This window comes from Berghia stephanieae, chromosome 9 (assembly GCF_034508935.2).
Source record: "Berghia stephanieae isolate SIO BIC M18660-M18661 chromosome 9, UCSD_Bste_1.3, whole genome shotgun sequence".
Lineage (NCBI taxonomy): Eukaryota > Metazoa > Mollusca > Gastropoda > Nudibranchia > Aeolidiidae > Berghia > Berghia stephanieae.
In genome coordinates this window covers 20,076,892-20,098,663 of record NC_088368.1, presented here as the reverse complement: position 1 = coordinate 20,098,663, position 21,772 = coordinate 20,076,892, and the positions used below count along the sequence as shown (strand labels likewise).

The 21,772-nt window shown below is 35.2% G+C and overlaps 1 protein-coding gene across 1 annotated transcript; it reads right to left on the bottom strand.

Annotated features, from left to right (window-relative positions):
* Positions 1-7,296: 7,296 nt before the first annotated feature.
* On the bottom strand, positions 7,297-20,222 carry LOC144979829 (ankyrin repeat domain-containing protein 16-like). Its single transcript, XM_078926991.1, has 9 exons — positions 20,090-20,222; positions 19,096-19,304; positions 17,545-17,808; positions 15,888-16,092; positions 14,329-14,610; positions 13,655-13,859; positions 12,815-13,013; positions 11,901-12,093; positions 7,297-11,021 (listed from the first exon to the last, which is right to left on the bottom strand). The coding sequence occupies exons 2-9, from the start codon at positions 19,197-19,199 to the stop codon at positions 10,866-10,868; spliced, it is 1,608 nt and encodes a 535-aa protein (XP_078783117.1). The 5' UTR covers positions 19,200-19,304; positions 20,090-20,222; the 3' UTR covers positions 7,297-10,865.
* Between the last annotated feature and the right edge of the window lie 1,550 nt (positions 20,223-21,772).

Here is a 21,772-nt window from a genome sequence, read left to right as displayed (position 1 = left end):
GATGACGATGATGATGATGATGACGATGATGATGATGGCGATAATGATGACATCAATAACAATAAAAAAAATTCAATTGACAACCTTGTGTCAATCTTCGTGTCATTTTACAATTAATGTATACGTAAAATGATTTGGAAAGCCATAAGCTCAAAACATGAACAACAACTTGATTGTACTTTGTCTAAGAAAGTAATTTTGTTTGCCGATTATTCAACACATTAAGCAGATCTGTCATTTGCAACAAGCGTGAGGTTAAATAATAATTAATAATATGAATATGCATCAACAATTTTTTTAAAATGATGACACGATGTTCACAAAAAAAAAAAAAAATCGGTTCTCCTCATTTTCAGTTTTCCGAGAGATAAATAATAATTTTTTAAACAAAAATAATAATGATAGTAATATTAATAATAGCAATAATGATAGCAATAATGATAATAATAATAATAATAATAATAATAATAATAATAATAATAATAATAATATTATTAATAATAATAATAATAATAATAATAATAATAATAATATATCGAATGCCACTGAAAGTATAACAACAGATTGTGACGTAAAAGGCTGTGTATAATAATACCTCAAGCTGGTGAAATTTAGGGTAAAATCAAGTCAAGATCATTGTATTATATTATATCATATTATATTACCTGTCAATGTATAAATTATAGTCAAGTAGAAAATGATTTCAACAACCATCAAGAGGCTTGATTAAATCTATTTTGGTTTCAGCTTTCTACAGTAATTAAACTCAGGGGGAATTAAAAACTAGTTATGTATGTTGTTTTTGTTTGTTTTTAATGGTTTTACGGCGCTAGCAACACATTTAGGTCATAACAGCGCCAGTAAAAAGGAAGAAAATTGGATAGTAAAAAGATTCTAGATGTACACAATAAAAAAGGACTTGAGGAAAAAGTAAGACAAAGGGGAATTGGTTCAAACAGGGAACAGATGTAGATTCAAAGAGCACACTATCAATGTACTTAGTTTGAGATCACTAAAAGTCTCATCCAGGCACAAGCACAGGTCCCAACTAAGAGGAACACACTCAAATGTTTTACAAATCTTATATAATATAAAGAAAACATAATAAAGTGCATAACAGAGAGATGATTTACAAGGAAAAAAATATCATCTCCCAAAACTATAACTATACATTCGACTGTTTCCTCCCAGCCAAGGAACCTCGGCCAGGGTAAGGACAAAACTAAGTAATCTCATTCCAAGACAATGACAGGAAACAATTGGAAAACGGGTATGGGGGGATAGAAGACACAGCATGTACCTCCCTGCCCACTATGGGAGGTCAGGAATAGTTATGTATGATTCATTCACAAATACAATTCTTTTGGACATAATGAGATATAAATTACCATTTTCTTTCTTCTTGAGTAGGCCTGGTCGTGTCAATAGTAATTTGTTGGTCTGAATTTTCTGGTATAAAGGAAGCAATTTTTACTTTTTACTTAAAATATAAAATATAAATGAGGAATGTTCTTTTTGAATGATCAGTTTTTGTATACAAAATGCTTTCAGGGTTAATAAAATAAGTAATTGGGGGGGGGGTAAATCCCTAATAAAATGTATGTATTTTGTGTGTGCTAGTCTTTGATTCCCATATATCTATAACTTTGGAATGTGAAAAAACAAATGTTGTATACAACAATACTAAGAAAACATATATGTATTTCAAAAAGAGTCATTAAGTTAAAACAAAAACAAAAAAAACAAACTCATTGGTTCGTAAATTAAAACATTAATTGTTCCCAATATGATTTTTTATAAAAATTGTGTTTTGAAAAATGCCGAAGACAAAAAAAATACAGGAATTGACTACTATGGTTATTCATTACTTGGGATAAGCCATGACTTCCGGCCATCACTTATCATGCATGACTGGATATACAGAGACCTATTCTCATATTTTACGGGAAGTATTGTTATTTTAATTGTTTTTGTTGTTGTGCTGCTGATGATGATGTTGTTGTTGTTGTTGGTGGTGGTGGTGGTGGCTGAAGAAAAGTTTTGAGCCCGAAATACTCCATGATAAGTATTTTTTTTTTTTTTTTTTTTTTTTTGACATTGTTACATCATTTTTGTTCAAGGTTTAAAAAATGTGTATATTTTTAAATTCCATACCACTGCCACTCTTTCATTTGTGAAAATAAAATTGACCACACAAAAGGTGAGGCGTAGTAATTTCTTTATGAATGTTACGAATGTACCTTCAATACAAATGGAGAATCGCCTTCCAGTATCCATTTCTTCATTTCTTTTCTTACAATACTTAATACGAATAGGTTAAAAAATGGCACCAAATTCATCAAACTTTGGCAAATCAATTCAAAAAAAATCTGACTAGATTTAGACTTTGACCGGACAAAAAAAGGAAAAAAATAATAATAATATTGTATAATTGCCAGGAGGCAATTCGATCTGGACAACCATCTCCATACAATGTATTGGGGAAATAATAGCATTTGAATTAAAATTGAATTAAAATCTGAATTCAATTTGAATTGAATTAAAAAGGGTCAACAACAATATGACTGGAAATATGCCGTTTGATATAATAATAATAAAAAGTATAATAATATAATGTATAAAATACAGACATCCAAAATGAGATGAATGCAAAATGATGATAAGAGCAAGAGAGGATGTAATAGAATAAACAATGCAGTGTATGGGGTTATATAGTATAAATAGTAGAAAAAAGGTAGAAAGCTACATCATATTCATAATGGTAAAAAAAAATAATTAGAAAATTAAATTTTAAAATACGAAGCCGAAGCTATATGTTGTTATGTTCTGAATAGACATGTACTCAAATTTTTGGCCAGAAAACTCGTCCCTCAAATAGCGGTCAATTAAAATGACTCTCATCTTGAAAAAAAAAATAAACAACTTTCAAACCTGGGACTTTAAGGAAGACTTTGCAAAGTCCCAGTTTAAGAGTTTTGGCCAAGATGTGAGCCATTTTAATCGACCAATATTTGAAGGATGAGTTTTATGTCCAAAAGTTTTAATCCATGTTTTTTTACAGAGTTTAGCAGTATAAATACACAATAACTCAAAGCAAAGACAAAACAGACATAAAAATGCAAATCAAATTCATCAGTATGATTAAAATTTGAACTATTTAACTGGACTCCATTATATATCATTCATATAATGAGGTATTGGCATTGACTTGTTACAAAATGCCACTAAGATTGAATAAACAAATAGTTTATACATTTAGTTACACTGGACCAAAATATGGCTTGACTAAATAAACTAAATAAATCAAGGAAGTCCTGGATAGGAAATGTGGAGGCAACAACTGGCAAAAAAAAGATAATCGACTGCTCGGTAATGGCCCTTGAGCGTAAAGAATGGCGTTCCGTGACATTGTTTTTGTTTTTAGAGGTTTTACGGAGCTTGCAACACATTTAGGTCATATCAGCGCCAGTAAAAAGGAAGAAAATTGGATAGTAAGAACATTCTAGATGTACAATTAAAAGGACTAGGGGAAAAGTTTTTGTTTTTAAGGGTTTTGTGGCACTTGCAACACATTAAGGTCATATCAGCGCCAGTAAAAAGGAAGAAAATGGGATAGTAAAAAGTTCTAGAATTACAATTAAACCACCGAAGAAAAGGTAAGACAAAGGGGAATTAGTTCAAATAAGAAACAGGTGTAGATTCCAAAATCACTCTATCAAAGTACTTAGTTTGAGATCACTAAAAGTGATCCCAGACACAAGCACAGGTCCCCGCTAAGATGAATACACTCAAATGTTTTACAAATCATATATAATATAAAGAAAGCATAATACAGTGCATAACAGAGAGATGATTTACAATGAAAAAAATATCATCTCCCAAAACTCTAACTATACATTTGGCTGTTTCCCTCTCAGCCAGGTTATCCGGCCAGGGCCAGAACAAAACCAAGTAATCCCATCCCAAGACAAAGACAGAAAGCATGTTGGAAAACAGATAAAGGGGGATAGAAGACAAGCAAGTACCTCCCTGCCCACTATGGAAGGTAGGAACCCCACCCAGTTCCGCGACATTCAACCTCTGTAGGGGGAGACGAAACTCCAGTAAGGTAAGGTAAATAAACTTAACTCACTCAACCCTAGAGATTTTTGCTACTTTTCAAAATTGAAAAAAAAAATGTATTAAAAATGAGCACGCACATAGATAGTTTTATTCAACTATCATTAACATGTAAAAACTAAAATCATTAGCATTGATACTATGCCTCATAAAAATGAAATAAATAGGCATGGGGTAAAAGTAACTCGGGTAAACTACGGATAAAGTTGGTGTTAGGGTTGAGTGAGTTAATATAAATACCCACTGGACTCCAGCCCGCTCCCAGGAGAAGCCAAAAAACGTGCTTGAATCCTAATGAGCCAAAATCTGATGCTCGTGGCAGGTTACGACTTGTTATAATAGATAACATTTGGTCATCCATCTCCAGTAGTGCTGGAATTCGGTGTGCTGGTATCCAGTGAGTACTGTGTTGGCAAATGTACAAATGAGCAGTGATATAGCAAAATACAGTGAATCCATTATTTACCCTATTACACGTGAACAAATTAAACTACAGGGTTGTTTTTTTTTTCAGAAGAGAGACTCACCTAGAATCCTACCTATGTGTGTTTGTTTTTAAGAGTTTTATGGCGCTTGCAACACATTAGGTCATATCAGCGCCAGTAAAAAGGAAGAAAATGGGATAGTAAAAAGTTCTAGAATTACAAATAAAGCGCCCAAGAAAAAGTAAGACATAGGGGAATTGGGAACAAATAGGGATCAGATGTAGATTCCAAGAGCACACTATCAAAGTACTTAGTTTGAGATCACCTATAAGTCTCATCCGGACACAAGCACAAAATCCAACAAAGAGGAATACACTCAAATGCTTACATTATAAATTGAAAATAACAAATATAATAATACATAACAGAGAGATGATTTACAAGGAAAAAAATATCATCTCCCAAAACAATAACTATGCATTTGACTGTTTCCCTCCCAGCTAGGACTCCGGCCGGGGCCAGGACAAAACCAAGTAATCTCATTCCAAAACAAAGACAGAAAGCATGTTGGAAAACATATACAAGGGGATAGAAGACACAGTATGTACCCCCCTGCCCGCTATGGAATCCCACCTAGGCATAAGAAAGGATCCCGCTAGGAAAGATAACTCAATATGTCGAGCATTTCAATTAAAAGAAAGAGGACATCTTTAGATTCTATACTGAATCAAGTTTTATTTTTTAAAACCCTTCTATCCGTCTTGGAGTGCTTGGGTAGCTGGATCTTTATCATCTTTCATAAAGTACTTTACAAACCTCATATCCAGTTACTGTCCATTAAACACAACAAAAACCGCCATTAACACTAAAGCTATGGACCTCTAAAGAACTAAATTATCAAAAACAACTGATAGCCTTCTGAACAGTTAAATTAGCCTATAAATGCATAGAACTTTACATAACGCCTATATAAGACCTAGCAACTCAGTCAATTCTGAGTGGACAGCAAGGTTAAAAAAAACAAAAGAACAAAAAAAAAAAAAAAAATCAAACTGGAAGCATCTAATATCAATTCAAAGTCGAACATTTTTGTCAATTAAAACGAAATACACATATACGTTCTCGATATGCACAAAAATGAGATAAATATCATGAAGCATAATATCAAAATTTACAATATTCACAATTTTGACTTGGTCTATAAGATCGTGAAAGAAAAAAGAAGGCTTACAAATCTCTGATGGTTTTGTAAATGTTATCAAATCCAATAGAAGAATAGTTATAATTATCTGAATTTTGGTTAGGTTTTCTTTTTACCTCCAATTATCTCTGAAATAAGTAATTAAAATTGACCTTGTATACAAGTGATCATTTTTATCAAAGGTTTCATGGAATGCAAGGTAATTTTATGAATCTCAATAAAAATCTTACCAAAAACAAAAGAAAAAAAAGAGCAGAGTGAATATGTCCTTCATTATATTGATTTGAGGTCTCTGTGGTCCTCAACTTATTTACCCAGATTCCCAAAGTATTTGATAAAATCTCAAAATTTTTGGGTACTCAATTTGATTCAAGAGCTAGACATTTTGCAAATCAAATATTAAAAATATCAATAGGAAGACAAACATGATGAATAAAAAATATAACCAGTGGCCCAAAATTAACGTAATAACTTTTCTTTGTAGATCAGGATAGTTTGAAAATATTCATTTATGTATGTATACAGTCCACTCCAGATAATCGCAACTCGTTTAATCGGGAAATTTCCCAAGAAATGGAATAAATTCTATATAAAAATTACTGGTTAATTGCAACAAATTTTTTACCTTAAAAAGTAGCAAATTCAAGAAATCAATCAAATAAAGTCTCATGACTAAACTTCATCATGGACGAAATCATGACAGGTTAAAAAGTGAGAGCGGGTGGGGTTTAATGGTACAAGTGTGTCACCACTCTATTAGACACAAAACAGGGCGGAGCATTGCAGTATGGGTTTGTGAGGTCATCTGTGACCATTAGATAGAAGGCGAGGGGGCTGGGAACAGTCTAGACAAAATAGGTAGAAAATGTCAACTGTCTGGAGAGACTGAGCGATTTCCTTCGTTTTGGGATTGACAACTGTTCATTGTGGCCAATGAGTTTGGTGAGAGTTTATTGTCTCTCATCATGACTAATCTCTTTGACTCTTACAAATGTTGATAATGAAAGTGTGAAAGTTAATCTAATCTGAATAAGATGTCAGCTTGCATCAAAGCTGCTTTTGCATGTCAGAATCTATACTGGGCTGCAACATGGTTTTTGTTTCAATCAAATTGTTCAGTCTGTGGTGGACTATGAACAATGTTTACAACAACAATTAGTTTGAGTTTACCATATATAGAACGAAACTAATCAGTGGTCAAATCAAAATTGCTATAAAATCTTACAACAAGTAGAAGTGAAAACAGTGTCCCATCATTTTATCTGAAATCGACCAAAGATACCATAGTCATGGATGGTCCTAACCCTGTGTAAACTCAGAGCTAAATGTTGTTATAGTGGACAGGAAACTCAACTTCGGTTAGTCGCAACATTTCCGTTGATCCCAAGGTGTTGCGATTATCTGGAGTGGACTGTATAATATATTGTGTAACAAGAAAATTAATCATTACTTTTTTTTTAATTGGCCACTTGGACCAAAGAAAATATTTTTTTCTAGTGCGCCAAATTTTTACTGCAAAATAGGTGCAGAAAAGGAAAAAAATAAATAAAATTTTTGTCTTTTGATTTTTGAAAGATATTCAAAGTATGGGAAATGTCAAACAATTCCAGCAGCAATGACGTCATCAATGATTGCAATGATGATAATATCAGTAATGGTAATAACATGTCATGATTATCACGGATGAGGTAAAACTACATTCAATAGATTGGTTGTTTTTTTTTTAATACAACAAACAACAACACATAGAAAAGTAAAAGAGAATTGATAAAAAAGAACAATTTAAAAAATATAAAATTCTTAAATTTACAACAACAACAACAACAAAAAAAAAACAAAAAAAACAAACAAATTTCCAGACCGATGAATAAATGAAATGAAAAAGAAACGTTTAAATTCCAAACAAAAAAACAAGACATTGCAAAAGAATTTAATGAAATTACATTTCTAAAACAAAATTAGCCTAAAAATCATAACACAGAATTACAATCAAAATAAAAAAAAACATTCAAATTCAAGCTATCTTTAAGACGTGGGTTGAGTACATTCAAACACTATCAGACATTTTTCTCCCATTATCAATTTGAAGGAAACGAAAGACCTGTCTGTATTCAGTACATTGTCATACTCTGATTTTTTATTATTTTTTAAAGGGTTTTACAGCACTTGCAACACATTAAGGTCATATCAGTGCCAGTAAAAAGGAGGAAAATGGGATAGTCAAAAAGCTATAGATTTACAATTGAAAGCACGTGAGAAAAAGTAACACAAAGGGGAATTGGTTCAAATAGGAAACAGATGTAGATTCCAAGAGCACACTATCGTTTGAGATCACCTAAGTCTCATCCAGACACAAGCATAGGTCCCCACTAAGAGGAACACACTCAAATATCTACAAATCATATGTAATACGTAAACAAAACATAATATAGTGCAGTGCTGATGGTGCCAAAAACTGAAAAGGGAGGAAAATTTTGAATGATTGCCTTTAACCCCATTATTTTTACAGCATACCCCCCCCCCCCCCACACACACACACACATTTTTAGAGCAATTGAGATGATAGACTATCATTGATACTCTAGCTAACTTCTAGAGAGTGGGAAACTGCCCCTATTCGTTCCACCACACATCAAGTCTCTCACTGCCAGTACATTTGATTGAGGGAAATATAACTTTTTTAAAAAGAGGAAATTCCTCCTCTGACTCAAAAATCGCGGATTTCAACGGATCCGAGGAAAACCATCAGCACTGATAGTGCATAACAAAGAGATGATTTAAAAGGGAAAAAAACGTCATCTCCAAAAATACATCTGACTGTTTCTCTCTCATCCAGGGTATCCAACCAGAGTCAGGACAAAACCAAGTAATCTCATTCCAAGACAAAGACAGAAAGCAAATTGGATTCAATAGTCTGATGTCACGTCGCCCAGCAACGGCGGCTATCGTGGTTCTAAACAAAGAAAATCGGTACTTTTTATTCTTCATGCTGGCTAGAACTTTTCATATGTCTTGTGATCAGAATGCGTAAAAGTCAAAATATGATCAGATTTATAATGGTTTTTTTTCTCCTCTGGATACGCTTTTATGCTCGCCAGAGAAATATTTCTAAAGGGTGGCCGCCATTGTTCCGAGCCAGTTACTAAGTTACAATGCGTCATTACGAGGGAAGTGACGTTACGACTGTTGAAGCATATTGGAAAACAGACATAAGGGGATAAAAGACACAGTAAGTGCCACCCTGCCCACTATGGGAGGTCAGGAACCCCATCCAAATTTTGCCATACTCTGACAAAACACCAAAAAACAACAAATTTGGTAAGTAACGTTTTAATTCAAATATCATTGATTAATATGGCCCTCAACTTGTCAATTAGTCTCAAGCCTGGGACTTCCATGACATCTTGGGATCTGAGGCTGTTTGGCCATTCTAGAGATATTTTACTATACAGATTCACATTGTGCAAAGTCTCAAGTTTGAGAGTATTTGCCACGATGAGGGTCAATTTAATTGATCGCTATTTAAAGGATAAGACTTCCAGCCAAAATTTTTAATATCTATGTATTGAGAGTATGGCAGTGGAGATCATGAAGTAATCACAATAAATAACTAATCTTAAAACAACAAAATGAGAAGAAAAAAATAATAAACACATTTTTAATTTCTTTTAGAAAGAAGGAACAAAGCGAAAAAAAAACAAAACAAAAACTTTTTTAAAACTCACCAGAAAAAAAAACCCCAGAAAAATCACGTCCAATATTTAAAATATTGCAACATAATATAGAAATAAATAAAATAAGATTGAAAGATGGGAAGTTTTAAAACATGTCAATATTGACTTATCCTGATAATGAGTCATTTATCATTAACGTGTTTCAATGATAAAACAAGCCAAAAATCACATCGATAACAATAAAAACAAAACACTTCAAACAAATTATGATAAAAACTACAAGATCATTCTTTAACACCTTTCCATGGGTGTTTTGTCGAAAATAAAATGAAATATAATGACAGATGTTCACAGAATCAATCCCAAAAGTAAACAACACTGTACCATTCAGCTGGAGCTAAAGAGGATTGAAATTGATTCAAGTAGAATCCAGTTTGTAAAATTAGAATCCACCGTCTTAATGAAAAACAAATAAATTCTACATAAGCGAAAGAGATTCACAAAGTCTATATATACGTGTGATCCACTGTCTCCAACTGGTGTCATGTTGGAGTGAACTAACTGGATGATTAACTCACTAAACCCTAACACCGACTATATCCGTATTATACCCCGGGTTACTTTTACCCCATGCCTATTTATTACATTTTAATGAGACAAATTATAGGCGTAGTATCAAAGCTAATGTTCTTAATTTTTACATGTTAATGGTAGTTGAATAAAACAATCTATGCGCATGCTCATTTAATACATTTTTTCCAATTTTGAAAAGTAGCAAAAATTTCTAGGATTGAGTGAGTTAAACATTTGATTTTTGGTTTACATTACGACATTTTAGTAAATCAAATACATTTTTATTTTGTAGAATTAGAACAAATGTTGTTTTTATGAAAAAGCTCAAATCAAACATTTTGTAATTTTGGTAATTTTGTCATAAATTTAATTTCCATCCTTCACTTTGATACAATACAGGATTGAGGAAGTGGGGCACATATCATGATGCCTTGTCTCCAAAACATCCAAAGTTTTTCTTCTTGACATCAATCAATGTTTTGATTACAAGAATTTAGAATTATTACACAATCATTTTGATGGAAGTGTTAGCGTTTATCCAAATTCCACGTGACTTTTCGAATTCTTTAACGATGAAGCAGATAAAAAGCACTTCATGATCGATTCTTATCGATGTCTTCATACATTTAAGTCTGCTTTTCTTTTTCCAAAATTGTGCAAGAAAATTACACAACAGTTAAAAACGTGATTTTTCAAAAAAGTTGAGGGAAAAAAGATTGCACCACAGATTCACAAGTTTTTATCCAAATTTGCCAATTAAACTTGCACCACTGAGAAATATCTTTTTCCAAAATTGAAAAATAAAGCTGCACCATATATCTGGAGATCTCAAGAAAACTGACACACCGAGTGTTTTTTTTTTATATTTTTGTTTCACTCAGCAAGAATCTCAGGGGTCATGGAAAGGTCATGAGGGTCAACGTCCTTGAGGGCCAGAAAGGCCTTGAGGGGTTTCGGCAGGGGCAGGCAATCAATGCTGGACAGAATTTCACAATTGTGATGGACTTGACTTAGATGGGACCGTACAACCTGGAAATTAAACATTTTAAAAATTATTTTTGGCATTATGAATTATATTTGATTCACTTACACTGTAAGTCTTCTTCTTCTTCTTCTTCTGAATGGTACTCAAAGTCGACTCAATTCTGAATATTTGTAGTCGAGGGTGGAGAGAGTTATTGAGTGTGACAGCCATTGTTGGTATTTAGAATGAAGAATTTTGATAATCTTCTTCTTCTTCTTCAGCACCTCCTTCAGAAAGGAAATCCTACCAAGAAAATATTACCCAAATGTGACCCACTGTTTAAATCTAGTGTTATATCAGAATGTACCGGATGAAGAAAATTGATCAGAATTAGGAAAAATAAGTATTTTTTAAGTTTTCAAGACAAAACTCATTCTCCTCAACGAGGATATTTATTTTAACTCTAATTCTGTAAGTTATGCCAGATGGTTTCACACTTCCAAGGATATTGGAACCAGTATTTTGACATCACACTATTAATTGTTCCACTTTCCCTCTCTTATTTTCTTCCCAGATGATGGTGTTGACTCATACGTAAGAATCATCATCATCACATTGTGGTTTGCTTGGTGATCAAGGCTCTCCACTCCCCTTTCTTTCTTTCTTTCCATGCAGTCAATCTAGGAGAGAGACAACTCTAATTTAAAGGTCAAAACCACTGCTTTGTGGGTCATCTTGGAAGATGGAAAGACTACAGGGTAAACCGGATCATACCGACAGAAGACAATGGGAACCGACTTCTGTACTTTTCCCTTGTAAAATCATGGCAAAAAGCAACTCATAATTTTACATAAATATTTAAAATTTTGATGAGAGCCACACTTATACAGCATACACACACATAACACACACATGAAATTAAACATCAGAAAATGGAGGCAAACCTTTCTAGAACATCTCAAAAGACTGGGCATCTTCTTCCTTTCTTCTATCATAAACTGATGGAGTCTGTCCTGCTCCTCATCCTTGCCAGGTAAGACAATCCAGCTCTCCTGTCGAAGGTCCCACCCAGCACGTACCAGGTACAGGGCCAGTTTGGTGTTGCCTGAATAGGCAAGCCAGAACAAAGGGGATTTCCTGAAAAGGAGAAATAAAAAGGCTAGAGGAGTAAGACCAAACTTATTGAAAATAATTAAAACAAGAAAGATCAAATATTTTGGGCATACAAAGCGCCACATTTCAATCCAAAACCACATTTTTAGAGGGATGCGTGGAGGGAAGGCGGACAAAAGGTCGACCAGTGAGGATATGGATGGATGACATTAAGCCATGGACTGGCCTTACTGCAGCTGAATGCAACAACAGGGCGACGGATAGACATACTTGGCAGGAAATTTCACGCTGACCTCTGATGACATGCCAGATATCTATAGGAGTAGGCATGGACTCAATCACTCATTCACTCAGTCATTTCCATGTGGGAACTTGCATGATGCAGTCTTCTCAATCTTGTGCCACTCATCTCAGTCATTAGCCTTCTCTAGCAACTCAAATACCATCAAACCTGACCACTCCCTGACTGACGCTATCCTGCCACATTCTTTTTTTTTTATCTTCCATTTCTTCGTTATCCTTCATCAATAGAATGGGGCTAACGAAATCGATTGATATACAATTTCAATGTTTTCTTGTTCTGAAACCAATAAGGAGAAAACACTAATGGGAAATCATATAAAATGGAGCAGATTACAAGCTCTCTCTCTCTATCTTTAGATATCTCTCTTTCTCTATCTTTACATATCTCTCTATTTATCACTATCTCTCTCTGTGCTATGCATTACATACAAATACAACTCACTTTCCCATGGCGTATTCATCAGGCCCTAGTAAAGACCCAGCCTCACACAGCAGTTGTATACATGGCACAGATGGCATTCGACGTGTCACGCCTACCACAATGCCTCGCTGCAAGGGAGTTAAATGGCCACTGTCTCGACTGTCAAGCCGACACCCTCCCTTCAACAAGGCTGCAAGAATAATTTCCGCTGGTTCACCACCTGAAATCAATTCACAGACATTGGAGACTGATTTATTTCTTGTAAAAACATAGAAAAAATATTTGCATTTTCAATTATATGGAGAAGAACTAATGATTGAAAGCTTCTTTTCTCTTCTATGAGATGATATTCACTAAATGAGCTCAAAGCGTTAGCTATACAAGGGATCCCAAGCCAAAAGCCAGAATATGAAGGATGAGACATGCATTTAAAAATATATAAATATTTTTTTTTCTTAACCACAAAATAAATAAATCAATCAATCAATATCAAAAGTAGATAAATATACCATTTATAAAAGTAAATTTTTAAATATTTTTTTTCCGATGACTACTATGTTACTAGTGTGCATCTGTGTGAGTGTGTCTATGTCAATATTGTATTGTTATAAATGTGTAACCAAATGACAAATTGCCACTTCTTTGAGGACAATAAAGATTTATTATTATTAATAACAACAAATTTTGGATGACTCTCATTTCTGAGGTTAAAATAAAATAAAATTACATTTTTCTTAAAATAATCAGGGTTTCATTTGTGTTACTATAAATAATTCAAATGTTCAGTGTTTGCACCATCCCAGACATAATACCGTTTTTGTGGCGATGGGTCACATTGTGTGGTGCGTGTTGGTTTCTTACCTAACTTGTAGTTGACTAGGTGCATGGCAGTGTGACCTTTGGAATCTTGGAGGTTCATGTCAGCTCCAAGGGAGATGAGCTTCTTCACTGAATCCAGCCTTCCAAAGGAAGTGGCCAGAAGAAGTGGTGTACTCTGGGAAATTTCAACTCTCATATTCACGTCTGCCCCGGCAGCCACTAAATATTCAATCAGGGTCAGATTACTCTTGATTATAAAGAATGAAAAGAAAAGAAAAGAAAAAAAAGGAATTAAAAAATGTAATGATAAGGAGAATAAAAATACAAGGGGGAAAAATAAGAAAAAAGAAAGAGATTCTGGGAAAATCTAGGATTTTATCCTCTTAGCTTTAAATTATTACTCATCAGAAAGAGAAAACTTTGAAAATGGAAGAAAACAAGTTGGAAAGGGGGGGGGGGGTAAATATCCTCCATAATATAACATCGAATTTTAATTGAAATGCTTAATCTTATTTCTGTAATACATCCTATATTCATCACCAAAGTTAACCATTTACTCCTTCCGCTAAAGATTTGTGTATGATTGAGGCACTTTGGGAGCCAAATAGAGGATAGCAATGATTAAATATCAGGACATCTGATGACATTTCAAACTGATAATCTACTAGAAGATGAAAGTTAGTAAGCATATAAAACAATAATACCAAATCACTTACAATCATACTGGCCTTGTGAAGAGCACTGTAGCCCTTCTTGTCGACTGCATGGACATTGGCACAATTGTCAATCAACAATTTAGCGACCTCTGTTTGATTTTCTGCAGCAGCGACACCTAGTGACGTTTGTCCCATGGCGTCGAGGATTTCGAGAGATGCTCCATTTTGAATGAGGACATTGAGACAGCGTATATGTCCTCTCTCACAGGCAATGTGGATTGGGTATTTCCCATAGGCATCTCTTACATTCATCTTTGCTCCTCTTGAACATAACACATCAACCTAAATAGTAAAATAAAAACATGAAAATGAAATCTCAAGACTAAGGAAAGATAAATAGAAAATGTAGATGTGCATTCACTTACTCAACAGTGGATGTGAACGATGAATCACTGATGAAAAAAAAAAAAGTCCTTTAAAGCCATAAAGCATTTAGAGTTGAAAGGGGTTGAATTGGACAGGAAAATAAAAATATAGCTGGCAAGGATGCGTGTTGTAGACAAATGTGTTATAAGATGTGTGGTAATCGGCATACTGTATCTTTTGCTAATTATAGTCTTGAACATCAACTTGAAGCTTTATAGGGCGTACAAGATTGTGAAGATTATGGATGGATCCCTTTTTTTGACGTGAACACTATAAAACTCACAATTATCTATTTGTTATTTTCTTCTTTTTTTTTTTTTTACATGTAATTTTCACACAAGAGTTACTCATATTCTAACAAGCTGATGAAGTAAAATTCTAAAAATGTTAAGCACAAGTTATTATTGGTCTACAAACAAAACAACTTGATTTGCGACCTCCCATTAGTTCTAAAACATTGATTGAGGTTAAAAATTGAAATAGTAAATGTTTCAAAAAACAAATTTTCAGTCGATAGATGACTTTCAGTATAAAGCCACGCTTGAATCAGATAAACAAAAAAGTGAAAAAGGAGGAAAATTTTGAATGATTGGTTTTAAGTCCCATTAGTAATACACTAACTCCCATACAGAGAGCAATTAAAAATTATTTTTTTTTTAAATTGAGCTTGTATATAGCGCAATATCCACTAAATGTGCTCAAAGCACTTTTCAAAGGGTCCCTGACCAACAGCTACACGCAACATATAGAATAAGGCATGATGCCTGTTAGGCGATATTATAATTTTTATTTTGACAGAGTAACGCTGTTAACGGTCAGGTACTCACTTTACACATGACTGCGGTGAGAGAATGTGAGTAAAGAGTCTTATCCAAGGACTCAACTATGCGCCCAGCAAGGCTCGAACCCAGGACCTTCCTATCCGAAAGCGAGTGTCATACCACAAGATCACATAGCCGCACAATTAAGATGTTAAACTATCATCGTAACTCCAGATAACTTCTGGAGAGTGTGAAACTGCATCTGTTTGTCCCACCACACATCAAGTCTATCATTGCCAGTACAATTGATTGGGGGAAATGTCATTTTTTCAAAGGAGGAAATTCCTTCTCTTGTCACCCCCGGATCCGAGGAAAACCATCGGGCACCGATTTACTGCAAACTGAGAAAAAGGCTCACAAATGTTTACTTACAATTTCTGGCCTGTCAGCAACGACTGCCTTATGAAGAGGTGTCTCTCCTCCCCTCAGAGCCATACTGACCATGTTTGGGTTCCCGCCATGATCCAAAAGGACTTCCATAATTTCAAGATTTCCCGTTGTTGATGTTACATGAACAGCGTTTTCCCCAAGGTCTGTGCGGCAGGAATTGATGTGGGCACATTTCTGTACCAACAATCTGTAAAAAAAAAAAAAATTGAGATCAAATGATTTCATGGGCCTTTTCTTTTTCCATTGCATGTCACCTTATTCGACTGTGCTATATATCTATAACCAGGTAAATTTGTGACATGAGGTCAGATTTTTTTTTCTTCTGACCAATCTGTTTTCACAGCAGGGTAGCTGGATCAGTTAGATCTTGTTAAAAGTGTTTTGTGATTGGTTAGCAACCTATCCAACGGGTAAAAACAATTTTATTGTCCATTAAATACTTCATAGCTACCATGATCTTGGAGCTCCATGGGAATAGTTATGCATAAAGACATGCAACTACCAACTGCCATAGCCTCAAATACTCATTCATGTCTTAATGAGTCAATAAGAAGTAGAAGGTACCTTGGTCAAACTCCCAATGTTAAGCAATGAAATACTATATAGCTGTTTTCACTCATTGTCTCTAATAAGTAATTTCTTACCACAGAATCTTAATTTTTAAAATATTCTTATTGCCATATGGATGCCCACTGAGACTTATTTTCATTCACATACCATAAAACTGAGTAAAAATAATAATAATAATAATAATAATAATAATAATAATAATAATAATAATAATAATAATAATAATAATAATAATAATAATCGTTCTTATATAGCGCTTTTCACATCAAAGGCTCAAAGCGCTTTACATCGGATTGGTGGAACAATGAAAACACAATTCTGCAGGTCATGATTAACACAAACATTTTCTAAATAAGAAGGTCTTGAGTCGTTTCTTAAGCCTGTTGTGCTTGTTGATGATTGCACGTCCATGGGGAGTCCATTCCAAATAGAAAAGCATTCGACTGAATGCATGATCAGCAGAAAATTTCAGCCATGATCTAGGGATTGACAGCAAGCGCATTGAGCTGGATCTCAGTTGTCTCGGTGGAATATTGATGGTGATATGCTCATCAATATATGACAGTGCACGGTTATTCAGCACATTTAAGCAATTTTCTATGACATTGCAAATGAATGTAACTTGTGATGGTATTGACGATTTAAAAATCTAAGTATCATCTGCATACATATAGTAATTAACAACATGTGACGTAATGACAGAGTTGAGGGGCATTGTGTATAGGGTACAGAGCACTGGTCCAAGTATTGAGCCCTGAGGCACTCCGAATTTAAGCTCGGGTGGAAAGATCAATGTTTATAATGATGATTTGATACCTGTCAGAGAGATAGGAAATAAACCAATCTACTGCAATGCCCTAAATTCCATAGTATTCTAATAGACGTTCACACAGTATGCCATGGTCTAGCTTGTCAAAGTCTTCTGACAAATTTATAAATGCTAGAATTGAGACATCACCATTGTCATTGGAGACAAGAAGATCATTTGTGAATAAAGAATTGATACTGTTTCAATATAGGACTTCAACATAAATAAAACAGCAAAAGAAATGTCTCTTCTGAAACCAACCTGACAACTTCCAAATGTCCCATGGAGCAGGCAATCAATAGAGGGGTCTTTCCGTACTTGTCAGAGCAATTGATAACAGCACCTGCTTTGAGAAGAAGTTTCAAACACTCTACATTTCCATTCTTCGCTGCGTGGTGAATGCCTCTACGACTTTCAGAGTCCTCAAAGCTCATTCGTGGATGCAGAGGAAGCAGTTTGAGGAGGACAGAGGTCTTTCCTTGGTCAGCCGCTAATAGAGCACATAGATCTATGTCTAATGGAAAACTGAGGAAGAGAAGAAGGTGAAAACAAGAATTTTTAAAAAGCCAGTCGTACAGGGCAATTTTTTCCCAAACTCAGAGGTTGCTTTCTTTCCATTTGTAATACAATAAAAAAAAATTATATAGAATGAGGGATTTTATTATTCATAACTCGTGATATTTTGACCTCCTATAGGTGCAATAATAATCCCAAAAAATGCTTTCTTCTTTCTACACATACAATGGCAGGAGGGACAGACGCATCACACTACAAGGCCTAGAGCTCACCCTTGCTCAAGCCTACTTAGGTGCCCCGAGTGCAAGCTGAATAAAACCACAGCAACTCTTGATTGATTTTAGCTTCCCTGACTGCAACGATGAAAAAGAGGTTGCCTTGGAAGGATGCCATTCCTTAAGTTGGGGATATCCTCTCCTCTGAACAAGGAGAGAAGATTCCTCGGTTCAGTACTAGTGTACTAATGAGAGAAGGCATTGGGTTGCAGTCAACAGTTTAAAGTAGAGGACCTAATGGTAGTCATTCTATATCAATAAGGCCTGTCCTGTCTACATCATCCACTTGCACTCATTGTGGTAACGGTCCACAGACTGCAGAGTATCTGGTTGAGTATTGAATCAGGATGCAGCTGCCTGGTGGGTTCACGATGGTTCATGAGGGTGAAAAAGTTTCCAAAAGTGGGGTAGATTGTAATAACAATATAGCGTAACCATTAGCAACCTTGCCCTTGCCCAATGTGATTAGTATCGCTCAAGAATAAATTCATACTAAGGGGTATATAAGTATACAAAAGAAAAAAAAATAGATAAAATACAGACATTGAAAACAAAACAAAAATAAGAAGCGAAATGCAATTTCATTTGTTCCCAGTGATTTGTTCTTTGTTTTGGTCATTATTTTATTATTTTTTAAAAGGAACATTGACAAAAGAAATTTAAATTAAAACAAATAATATGATTATACGACGAGTCGGAAATGTGAAAAGAATAAGTATAACTTAAATAAGCATCCAAATCCAATCCTTAAATATTGTTTATGGTCAGGTAATTATTCACACCTGAGTGCAGAGAGGTAATACATTTAAAGATCTTTACTTAAGACTCAAGGACACAATGCTAAGGATGAAGTCCTGCAATCAATGTTACTTTTACTCATCTGGTCAATCGCTGCGGGACATTGCTTGACTTTATTATTATAATGTATAAGACAAAACACAGTGGCACTCTTTTAACTGATGCTGCATACTTCTCTATATTAACTTATTAACCTTGATTTGAATTAGGAAATTTGACTTACCTGGGATCTTTGCACTTTGCTTCAATGAGAGGATCAATCATAGTCACATCTTCTTCCTCCATACTTTTGATAAACAATGTAGTAAAATCACTTTCTTGATCCATTATGTTATTGAGGATATCCACATAGGTTGTTAATGTGAGGATCAGGAGCTTATCTCAAAATGTTTCAGTACTGTAGTTATAAGTAAGCACATCCAACCATAAAACCTGCCAATGACATCACAATCATAAATGTAAACTTATTTTTGTTAATTATTTTGTCCCATGGTGGGATGAAAAGAGGCACATTTTTATCTGGTGTATATTAATATTTCACTACTAAACGTGATATAATATGGAATGACATGAGATAGATACTCAATTTATTTTTTTAAAGCTGATGTATTCCATCAACTTATGCATTTTATCAATTTCAAAATTCATGATTATTTATGAGTAAGCTGGCGGGTCTTTCTTGAGCTCTTTTATGTTAGTGTTGAGAGGAGGAAACATATTGGACTGAATCATGATCTATTAGGGATAATCCTTTCAGTCAGCACAATAACTTTAATTCATAAAGCTATCGCATTACTAATGAATGTCTTACAGGTACTGCACACGTTTTCATAAGTCTAAAGACTAAAGCTTCAAGCTTTCCTGTCCCAGATTCTTTTTAATGTCATAACAAAAACATCTAAAATTTATAGGCTATTAGTTTGTTTGATGATAATAAAAGTATTAATCCGAAATCATTGCATTCAGAAATAAGTGGGACACTCTATTCAATATAGTATAATAAACCACAGAAAAAGCGCCAGGGTTGCCTGCGACACCACAACACAAAGAACTCAAAATGTTTATTTTTATTCATAGCTATCTCTCTTCTTCAGAATCGAAGACAAAATGTACATGAAACCGCTATTATATGACTGTGCAAGCCGTTTTATCAACTTATATTTTAAATTTATTTAGAAACATATCTTTTCGTGTTGGGAAAACCATTAGGGACTTACCACACGTTTTATGCGTAGCAGACTTGTGTTTACATTACATTCATTGTGTTTACAATAATTTTCTAGGTCAAGTAAAATATCACGAGCCTGCCGGATAGAAATAGTGGCCAGGAGCAAAACTCTGGAAGTGGAAGTGCCTGTGCACCTGCGGAAAGTCAATTCAATAACGAGTCTAAAGTAAACGGCACAAACGGCGGTGAGTTAGTGTATGGAACTAAAATTAAACGGAAGCACATGGTGCTCAATAATATAGAAATAATGAAATACCGCTTTATTTATTTTATTTTTTATCTTTAAAAAAATGTTGCAAAGCACATAGATATTATTACTCATCATCATATCTTGTCGCGCCAGTGAGTCAGCCAGTCCCGGGCAGTCTGGTTGCATTCCCTCAGGTCAGCATTGGTGCAGTGAGGTCCCAGCGAGCATTCAGACAGGATGTGGTCCATGGTCTGTCTGGGGTGACCGCATGGGCATTCAGTGCCCGGTGAGATTTTCCATTTAAAGAGGTTGGTGGCGGTGTTTCCCACCTTTGCTCTAGCTCTGTTCAACGCCACCCATTCTTTTCTCTTGAGGTCTGTGCCTGCTGGGAGCTTTTCTGTTGGGGGCTGGAGGGCATCGTTTGCTGTCTTGTCCCATTCTACCCATTTGTCCAGGCGGAAGAATGCTGAGTGGTCTGGGTGAAGGCTCTCTACTGTGAGGAAGCTCTTCCTTGATTTGAGCCTGCTTTTGGGGCAATTGTGGTCATGAAGGGGGTGTCTCTGGTCCATTTCCTGTTTGTATTTTTGTATTTGGGCATGAGTTTCCCTCCGGATGTGTGGTGGGGCTATTCTGCTGCACGGTAGACAGTGGTAATGGTGTTGCTCTCAGCTGGCCGTTATGATCCGCAGCGTTGTGAGCTCGGGGTCAGCTGAGCATGCATGATCGGGCCCATACAGCTGAGCAGTACTCCACAGTTGAGTAGCTGAGGGCCAATGCTGTGGTCCTTAGAGTTTTAGGGTCAGTTCCCCAGTTCATGTTTGCCAGCTTTCCAAGGAGGGCATTACGCGTGGACACTTTTGCCTTGGTCTTCCTCACGTGTTCTCTGAAGGACAGAGTCCGATCAAGCGTCACTCCGAGGTACACTGGGTGGTAGTTGTACTCTAATGTCTGGCCATTCCACTTGATGTTAAGTTTTTTGTGGGCTTGGTGGTTGTTGAGGTGAAATGCACACACTTGTGTTTTCCTGGGTTGGCGTTCAGCGAGTTTTTAGTGTAGTACTTTGTAAGGGTGTCTAGGGCATTTGTCAGTCTGCTCTCGATTGGTTGGAAGGACACATCCTGTGTTGCAAGGCATAGGTCATCAGCATATATGAATCGGTGGATATTTGGGAACTCAGGCTGATCATTTGTATATATGTTGAAAAGTGTTGAACCCATACTGCAGTATCCCTATTTAGACGGACAAAAGAAATCCCCAATGTTTTACTGCAGGTTTCGAACCGTCTAGCTCAGACTCGTATTGCAAATTAAAGATCATTGGAATCACTGAAGTGCAAAAACGGAAATGGAGTTGACGTTTCCAAACGTTGGGTAATTATTGGCGACAAAAATTAATCTTAAAATTTATTTCCATAAAATCATTGGCAAGTCATTATCGACATCGAGGAGTAGCGTGTTGGTTTGCATAACTTATCCCTCACTC